This window comes from Leptonotus elevatus, chromosome 11 (genome assembly GCF_054856555.1).
Source record: "Leptonotus elevatus isolate MCC_2025b chromosome 11, RoL_Lele_1.0, whole genome shotgun sequence".
Classification (NCBI taxonomy): Eukaryota; Metazoa; Chordata; class Actinopteri; order Syngnathiformes; family Syngnathidae; genus Leptonotus; species Leptonotus elevatus.
Genome location: NC_141249.1, coordinates 2,843,410 through 2,853,389, shown reverse-complemented (window position 1 = coordinate 2,853,389; position 9,980 = coordinate 2,843,410). Strand labels below are relative to the sequence as shown.

At 42.3% G+C, this 9,980-nt stretch overlaps 1 protein-coding gene across 1 annotated transcript; it reads right to left on the bottom strand.

Moving 5' to 3' along the window:
- Positions 1-422: 422 nt before the first annotated feature.
- tm4sf1 (transmembrane 4 L six family member 1) lies at positions 423-9,555 on the bottom strand. The gene is made up of 4 exons (XM_086090302.1): positions 9,234-9,555; positions 7,397-7,465; positions 6,801-6,943; positions 423-1,382 (listed from the first exon to the last, which is right to left on the bottom strand). The coding sequence occupies exons 1-4, from the start codon at positions 9,411-9,413 to the stop codon at positions 1,184-1,186; spliced, it is 591 nt and encodes a 196-aa protein (XP_085946428.1). The 5' UTR covers positions 9,414-9,555; the 3' UTR covers positions 423-1,183.
- Between the last annotated feature and the right edge of the window lie 425 nt (positions 9,556-9,980).

Sequence of the window (9,980 nt, the reverse complement as noted above, 5' to 3'; positions counted from 1 at the left end):
CTAGCCACTCAAGTCTATTCCAGGTGTGCCCATGTTGTCAATTTGTTTGGACTTAGCACTCTGATTTCTTTCCACTCAACTTTAATTTAAATATCACCTCAACAACAACTGCAGATGTACCAAAGTACTGTCCACAAAACATATACCAGTAAAATAACAAAGTTCACGTACATTTTATTTCATGTTAAATTTCTGGTGTATTTGATTGTTGTCGTTTTAATTATTATTATTATTATTAATAATAATATAGTTTATTTTTGCAGGGACTGCTGCGCTCTATCAAATGAGCATACCAACCCTTCACCAAGAAAAACTACCACTAACATTTACTTTATGTGTCAGTATGGCTCTAGAGTTGGAAATTGTGGAAACCCCTCAACTCTAACCCAGAAATTGATTACACAACACAGCAGTTGGTGCTCCATCATGCATATACGCTTGAAATTAAAATATTTTTTATTCATGGCAACACAAACATGCATTATAAAAAATATGTCGCTAAAATATATCTATATATAAACATTTGTTAACATTGAACTAGCATTTAGGAGCCACAGCAAAGTACTTCAAAAATAGGAACAAATGTACAAACAAACACACATTTTGTAGTCGGGAACTAATGCTACAATAGTGGATAGAACAAACACCTCCTTCCGCATCACAATACACGTGTCACAAGAAGGCACATTGAATTCAAACTGACAAATACTTCACAGCCTTCACGCACAAGAAAAAATGTACAAGGCATCTCACGTTTATTAGAGAACTAATAAGAGTTTGATGATTGAATTGTGCTTACTTTATCCCATCAGTTGCTAAGAGACTCTTCAATTTGAATTGAAAAAATGAATCAAATTATAATAACAGAGGACAGTAGGACAGTAGTAGTCGAGTAGTCTTCTTAATCGATGTCTTTGAGTTGCTACATTTTTACACGTTATAACAAAATAAGAGTGTTGGCAGGCCTCAAATCGACATCCTCAGAGTGCTTCTCTAAGTTGTGCATTTCATGGATATCATGGACTGAATATGTATTGTGTAATCTAAGCATTGGTTCTGTGTGGTGTGTTGAAATGAATGCAATAATGGACTGAGCTGTCGACACCTGTGTGGGCATGTGGCCTTCAGTGTGTAGATGATGCAAGTGTGTATTTAGGCATATGTCAATGTTGGGTGCTAGTGTTTAAGCATTCAAACTATACTCCTGCTTATAGCAACAAGGCCGACAGACAGCGTTGACTAAACCGTTGGCCAGTTGTAAGAGGCACAGGATGAACTCTAGCACAGCCAGACCCAACAGCACGCACAGAAGAGTCACATTCCACTCGACAATGTGGAGTGGCTGAAGGCACACAGACCACGTCTCGGACTGCAGGAGATATCTGAAACAGACAATTCGTGACGAAAATCATTAACAATGCAGGACCATAAAGTGGAAAAAATATATATTTTAATATACAGTAGGACAATGTTGAGGCTAGGTTAGTGTCGTGTAGTGTCTCGTGGTTCACACTACTGCTTCACAGTTCTGATGTTCCGGATTAAAATCTTAGCTCCAGCCTTCCTGTGGGGTGAGAATACTTTTAGATTTTTTTCATTATTATTATATATTTATATATATAGTTATTTTTATTTATATATTTTTTATTTATGTTCTTTGAATTCATTTTTAGAGCAGGTTTGTCTATTTTTGTTTGTTTGTTTAAACGTATGAAGATAAAGCGCTATTAAAGTGCACGTCATTAACTCATTCACTCCCAGCCATTTTCATCGAAGCAACCCCCTTCGCTCCCAGATGTTTTACTGGATTTTGACAGATTTTGCAAAGCCTGCGGAATATTATTCTATTGCTATAAAAACATGGAACCTACCAAAAGAAAGATTAGTCTCTTCTTTCATTCACGAAGTATATTTCTATCTGTTTCCGTTTTGCGGCAATTAGCATTAGAATATAGCTAAGTTTCATCAATATTCACAAATCTATTGAAAACACTGGGGAAAAGAGCTTGCTGCAACATAGCCCTGGCTGATATCTTACACTCTGCTGTCACCTGCTGGCCGTTTTTTTAATAACTACCATTGCCTTAAGCGACTTCTTCAAAGCCTTCTGTATGCCCTAGCTTAAAAACAAAAGTTACGTATGTAACTACGGTTCTATAAGTCCCGAATGACCACCAGGTGGCAGTGCTGAAACAGCATGGAAAATCCCCCACGCCCACCTGTCACTCGAGAAAGAATTCATAAAGGATATGTCCATTGTTCCGGCTGACGTGACCCTCATGTATAAAGGAGGAGCGCAGCCGGAAACGTGTCTCTCAGAACCTTCTCGCGCAAACCAACATGAGGTTACTGAGTGACAAGCAAGGCTGGCGGTCGTTCGGGACTCAGAACCGTAGTGACATACGTAACTTTTGTTCTATTTCGTCCCTCCCGACCGCCAAGTGGCGATGCTGAAACAGCACGGAACGCCGAATACCAGCGATGTCACGAAGACCCGGGAAAGTGTACCTCACAGAGGGGCCTCCGCTGGACCTCGAACCACATCCAGTGGATGAAGAGAGATGACATCCAAACTGTAGAATCTGGAGAACGTGCAAGGAGACGACCAGGAAGCAGCCACACAAACGTCCTCCAAGGACACTCCTTTCAGAACTGCCCATGATGTAGACACACTCCAGGTGGAGTGACTGCGCACCCCAGGAGGGGGGAGATGATCAGAGACCCGGTACGACTGCTGAATCACCTCCCCGATCCAACGTGAGAGGCGTTGCTTGGATACAGCAGCCCCTTTATTCGGGCCGTCGTAAGCCACAAAAAGCTGGGTGGATGCACGGAAACATGCCGTAGCATCCAAATAAGAGCGGAGCGCCCTCACAGGACAACAAAACTCCGGGGCGTCAACCCCATCTGTCGACGGTGGAGCAAAACGAGCGAGACAAATAGGGTGGTTGACTTGAGAGCCAGACAAAACTTTTGGCACAAACGTAGCATTTGGCCACAACATGACCCCTGCCCCGTCAGGGTGCCAACAAAGGCATTCGGGGCTAACAGAGCTCCCCCGCCCACTTAGCGGATGCTATCACAAGCAGAAACGCTGTTTTGTGAGACAGCCAGCGAATTTCCCCTTCGGCCAACGGTTCAAAAGGGGACTTACTCAATGCGTCGAGCACCAGACGAAGGTCCCAGGTGGGGACTCGAGGCGGGTTCCTAGAACGAAGGCGAAGGATACCCCTGAAGAAGGAGGCCACTAGGTTATGGCAACCCACAGACTTGCCATCCACTGCAATAAGGCGGGCGAAATGGCCGCTACGTAGACTTTGATCGTAGAAGGGGAACGCCCCTTATCGTAAACAGATTGGAGGTATTCCAACACAGTGAAGTGGAAGTCCGTGACATGTCCCTGTGAGGGACGACGAGGCCCGTATCCCCCCGTAGGCCAAAAGGACTGCACATTACGTGACAGAGGGGCGGCCGGGAGAGCAGCTCCGCTAGAGTTTGACGGAGCATAGGGCCTGGCAAGGCATGGGAACTTACTCGTTGCATCTTCAGCACGCACTGTGCGCTCCAGCCGGCCCCAGTCGCTGCAGAACCGAACACATGACCCGGTACCACAGGGAGGTGACACAGTTCCTCCCGAGAGGTCTCACGCAAGGGAGACTGAGCAAACCAGACCCGATGGCGGGCCTGGATGAGCAAAGACATACTACGGCCATGCTCCCTTGAATGGAGGGATAAATCCCTCAGTGCCATGTTACAGAACGATGTAGCGGTGGTGTCTGGTCGGTGCTGGATTTCACTTTCCTTTCTTTTCTTTGGTCCTTCCTCGGGTCTCCTGACGGCGGTGTTCGCTTTAGGTGAATGGTATGGGATTTTTTAATAGGTTTTTGGTGAATTAATGAATACACACACACTCACACGCACGCACACCCACATACAAAATAAAAAAAAATAATAATAATTTAAAAAAAAGAGAGCAATGATGATGACATGTCAAATCGGTGAAATTACCGAATGAACAATACTGAGCTCTTAGGGGAAAAAAAAAAGAAAGCGCTAAGCATAACAGAACACACCAAATCCGCTCCAGCTGAAAAACGGTCAGATGGAGGAGAAGACGGGGCAGTGGACACAGAGTCCATTCCCGAATATGGCCCAGAATCCCGTATGGAGACGTCATCCTCAAAGACGTCGTCCGCTTGGGAGGGCAATTGGAGTGTTGCATCCGGCATGTCCATCTCTGCATCGGGCAACGCCACTGCAGAGGCCTGAGAAGCATTAGGGTTTTGATTACCCAAAGTGGCTCAACTGCAAGGCAATCTGAGAGGGGCCGATTGCCTCAGTCGGCAATGACCGCCCATGGGCAGCCGCTGCGTCCTGGTGAGGCGCAACAACAGTAGCGTTCACCGGAGTGTGGACCGTCGCAGCAGTGGTCGCTACTGCGTTACAGTCAAGACAGCAGTCAGTGCATCCTTCTTCGGACCAGAAGGAGCCGCCACATTGCTTACAGCGAGCGTCGTCGTTCATAGCAGCCGCCAATCGAAGCGCAATGAGAGTGCGCAAGTCAACAGGCTGCTATCGTCGTGTGGTAGAGGAGGAGGAAAATCGGCCTCTTCACCAACGGAACAAACAAATCCACAAGTGCTCACGGCAACACGTAAGTGAACGTTTGTGGCGTCATAAAGTAGTAGACGTCATGAAGCCATCAACCAACATCAAGGCGGCTGGCGGCCCATGGACGGAGCTGCATAGGTTGAGAGGCAATAGAAGTTGGAAAAAGATACGCATAACCGTATCACACTAGCGAGTTTTAAAACAAGCCAAGCAACCGTAGGCAAGACATCAACAGTCGCTAACTCCCACCATAAGTACCCACGAACTTGAAGCCTCACTCAGCAATGAGGAGCGGAGCCATGCAAAGATGGAAGGGGAGCTCCAACGTTTATACATATAATTAAAAAGTGAAAAATACACTGAGCTGTCGCAGCCAAGGGGGGCGGGAAACCCCGCTGCCCCGATCAACACAATCACAGGCCACCAGCGACGGATACAGAGACGAAGAACAGCGGTAAACACCACCGCGAGTGACAGAGCGAGAAGATTCAAACAGACACGTATCCGGCTACGCTCCTCCTTTATACATGAGGGTCACATCAGCCGGAACAATGGGCATATATCCTTTATGAATTCTTTCTCAAGTGACGCGTGCGCGTGGGGGATTTTCCGTGTTGTTTCAGCACCGCCAGCTGGCGGTCGGGAGGGACGAAATAGAACAACAACATAAAAAACGTATATACGTTTTGGGGACCATGGCAATGTTTAAAATATAATATTTGTATACGTTTTTGGAAGCAAAAGGGTTAACCATTGAATATTTTTGATCAAACTGGATTTTTCACATGTTTGGACTATGAAGCGTAGTACAACAAGCGAGCGATTCGAGTTTATTTGGGACTTGGTCGTTAAAGTGAACAAGTGCTGATGGTGCCCCCCGAGTTCAGGCACGACCAGTAACTGTCATTAGTTCTGTTCATCAATTCATATGGTACTATAATTACATAGGGAATGTCAAGTGATGTAAATCCTACACACCCCTACAACATTTATTTAGGAGATTCTGTCTGAAAGGTATTTTTAAATATTATTTATTATTGTGGTTGCAGTTTGCAATGGTATAGAAATCCACTGTAATTGAATAAGAAGTGTTTCTAATACAGTGGAACCTCGGAGTTTGAACGTCTCGGAACTCGTACAATTCGAACTTCAATCCAAAAATCTGACAAAAAAAATTAACTAATTTTTTCAAAGTTCGAACACCCAAGCAAAGCAAGCTAAGTCGAACGTACCTTGAAAACGGGTAGCCGAGTGAAGCCGAGCAATGCCAAATGCTCACGTTGCAGTAGTTGAGACAATGCTCATGTCCAGTCAGATCGTGAATACTCCCGGAGGTGCTCGATACTCGGGAGTGCATTTTGATTTTTCCACGACAATTTTCTTCGCCATGGACCCAAAAGAAGACAACAGTGCCAGTGGCAGCAAAGAAAAACATACAATGCTACGAACCACAGTGGAATTAGGAAGGAGATTATCGCGCTGTTGTAACTATCATGCCTACTTCTTTAAATACTGGCACAAGGACCCCCCCTTAGCTGTTCAACAATGTGCCTGGTACAACGCACGCAACAACCGCTTAGTAGTCTAACAATATGCCCAATGTAAAATACACAAACTCAGCACTGAATTAAAGCTAGCATTAACATAGCATTTATCATCCACTGATGCCATCACACCACAACAGGTAAGGTAAGGTATTTTTTTATTGTTTAAATACTGTACTGTACTGTAAATGTAAAAATAAAAAAAAATAAAAAATAGAAATTAAAATAGGAATTTTCTGTTTTTGGAGCTTGGGAACGGATTAATTGCATTTACATTATTTCCTGTAGGAAAAAAAAAATCGGAGGTTGAACAATTTGGACTTTGAACACTTCACAGGAACGAATTATGTTCAAACTCCAAGGTACCATTGTATGTTGATTCTTTTGAAGTTAAAACAACTTTCAGTCACTTTTTCAATTTTTTTTTAGACTGCAGTCCATCTAATCAGTCAAATAATATTTTACATCATTCTCCATAAACTTGAAAGTAACCTGCTAATAGGGATAAACAAATGTTTGTTGCATTATGATGAAGATAAGTGTTAGTTACGTCATTCACATCACATCAGTTGCATCTTGTAGTTTATGCTGCTTTATGAAGTAAAACCACATCAGCCTGAGTCATAATGGGCTCTATCTTGCTACCTTCCTCCTTGATCTGCGAAGGGGTAAGACCACCCAAGAGAAGTGAAGCACTGCGGACCCTGCATCAAGGCAAGGCCTGAAATGACGAAGCAGTAGCTTGCCCCTACCAGGCCCACCACGGCAGCCAACACTGATCCACACATCTAGAGAATAACAGGAATATATAATTACTTGGAAGAGATTCAGTCACTACAGCATTGGATATTTCGGAGTTTCTACTCTTGTTCATTTTATCAATATACAGAGGCTTAATATTATTTCCTAAATGTCTAATACGATTTGTTTATTATGAAACAAATAAGAAGAGAGGCAGCACACACACACAGCAGCTGCGCATGTGGCTTGACTTGTGTGTGCCAAGCTCACGGTGTTGCGTGTTAACCTACAAAAGGACCCTTGTTTAATTATTATGGTTGGATTAGCATTAGCATACCACCTACCAAAGGGTGTGGGTAATATAGTAGTTGATACAACTGTTTAACAGTATGTGCTGTGTTTTGAGGAAATGGGAACATGCAAAAAGCATTCAATTTCAATATTGATGTGAAATAATAATGTGATGATGATAATAATCATCTGTGAAGTGAGTATCTTACCATTAAACTCTCATTCCAACAGCAACTACATTTTCCCAAAGTGATGAAGGTTACAGCAGGGACAAGCATCTAAAATGATACAGGAAAATAAAGTTGTCATGTGTGACACATGCCGGAGTAATAAAATACAATATACATTAGATTACAAAAAAAGAAGAGATAGGATACAGTGTGGATGAGGGAGGCAGATTACGGCTATCGCAAAGCGTAAGTCAAGTCAAAATTGTCCTTACTATAATATCTTCTATGCATCCCTACTAGTCTAAACATGGCATTTATTAATTCATATTGTATTTGTGGAATAGGAATCAAGCAGCAAAATCCACCCGTTTTTATCATCTCAGGCCATTTTGCCCTTTGCCTTCAACGGAAATTACATCACAGTTGCTCTGAAAACGACCAATCATGGCTTAACTTGCGAACGTCACATGACCAAACTCAGAAAACGGGTAAACTATGATTGGTCGTTAAATTAGCTCTGAGCAACTGTGATGTCATTTTCAGTTGATGCCAAGTGGCAAAATGGCCGCCCCTTGAGATAGACAAAAACGGGTGGATATTGCTGCTCAACACATATTCCGCAAATGCAATATTAATCAGAATGTCATGTTTAGACTCGTAAACATACAAATGTAAAACCATTTGTTTTACTTGACTTCCCCTTTAAACTATATTTTTCAATTGATGAATGATTATGCTAATTTCATATTCCTTGTAGTTTTCCAAGGTTCCCTCTCTACCCTGTGTCCTCCTATTGCTCACAGGAAGTTCAATCACATCCTAAGAGAGGGAGTGAAGTTCCCAAGGTTTTGCTTTTTCCCCAAGCACACATGCAAGCACAATAACGTCATATAGTCAAATGAGACTGGAAGAGTTTAAAAAAAATGATGCAAGAGGAGAGGAAGAAGGCTAAATATAGATTCTGACAGAAAGTCGATGGGACACAAATCATTTCAGATATGAAAGTAACTCCAATTATGATTTTCAACATTAAAAGTCAGCTCAATTAACACCGTGAAGCCTTTTTTTCTTTTACTTGTTTCCTTGCCTTTAAAAATACAATTCAAACTTTGAAATGATATCTTGAGTAAGGAAGACCCAACTTTGCTGCGCTAGTCAACAATGTAAGTCTTGTATGGGAAAATATAAACTCTCATTTGTTTCTCCCCTTAAACCCAAACAAAGGGAACAGCTCAGTGGGAGTATAAACCCCACAGATCCGCACCATGTACAGGGCAGAAGGATTAACTTGTTTATTCACACAGAACGTCACTGTTCTCAGGGGACAAAAGTAAACACATGCAGATTGAATGATGCCAAAATAACTTCATGAAAATAATGTTGGAATAAAGAAGGTTTATGGTACATTAAAATCATTTAACTAATAAAATTGCGATAATTTCAAGTATTTTCAGTAAATCCTGTATCCATTAGTGCATGCACATTCATATCCCAGTGATAGTTTTTCAGTGAATGCTTAATTTCATGTAGATCGACAGCTGGTATTTGTGAGCAACCAAATTGGTGGGATGGAAGGTTTCAAAAACGTAGCTTGCTTTTATCCTGATATATCAACCACTATGATTTTTTCCCCCTAAAATTATTAACACCAATTTGAATGTTTGGGTATTCACAATAGTTTACCTTCCAGCCTCAGACAGTGTTAGATTTATGAACATCACAGTAAAAGTATGTATTCGTTACACTAAATCGTTTGCAATGCACATTGAAAAGCTGAAAACTTCCAAATCATTTATTCTCTCTGTTCTAAAGACCATACCATACAGATAATGAATAAAAAAGTATGTTTTGTTGTTGTTGTTGTTTTCCCACTTACCAGCAGTCCTCCACCACCCAGTCCACCAAAGTACCAGATGTAGTTAGCCAGGCGCCCCTGCTGGATGTATGTAATTTCTCCCATAGGAAACAAGAGGAGCAGATTGGCCAGGATACAACAAAGGGCCAGAGGTAACAGAGCCAGGCCCAAAGACCTGGCGAAGCCCACTGAACAACACATCACTTGGATGAAAAACAGTACAAAAAACAAAAACCCACAAGGAGAGGACAAAACTGGAGTGGACAGGGAGGCGAGTGGAGAAAGAATGTAAGGATCGGTCGGAGCAGCTGGCTGCGGAGTCAGGAAACAGGCGTAAATCGGTGAGAGCTTGTGTGTTGGACAGATAATCCTTCCCTTTAGAGGCACTTCTACTACTGAACAACATAGGCCAGGAAACACACACACACAGGAAACAAGTTGACCAATAGCTGCATGGAGCTTATAATTAGAAGTATGAAAACTAACAGTAGGTTTGGTGCGTTTTCTTTGGCTTTCTTATAAACATTTCGAAAGATGGCCCATCTTAAACTATCTGCTTCTTTTTGCATTTGTGTCATTGATCTTAAAAACTGAAATAATTGAGGAACATCAGAATTAGTCATGCCTGTTAACCAGGAATACAATTTCGGCTCTAAAGATGAAATTTCTACCAGATCCTAAAACACAGTATGTTAATATCGTTCAAATTAAGTCTATTTGATGTATGCACTGTAGCTTAATCTGTGCCTCTCCCTCTAATTAAGAGAG

What these genes read in the sequence shown, in the direction of transcription:
- tm4sf1 (XM_086090302.1), bottom strand. Translation starts at nt 9,413, where the DNA reads ATGTGTTGTTCAGTGGGCTTCGCCAGGTCTTTGGGCCTGGCTCTGTTA. An exon ending in GTTGGAATGAGAGTTTAATG is followed by an intron (nt 6,944 to 7,396) that starts GTAAGATACTCA and finishes GTTATTCTCTAG; the next exon opens with ATGTGTGGATCAGTGTTGGC. An exon ending in TTCGCAGATCAAGGAGGAAG is followed by an intron (nt 1,383 to 6,800) that starts GTAGCAAGATAG and finishes TGTCTGTTTCAG; the next exon opens with ATATCTCCTGCAGTCCGAGA.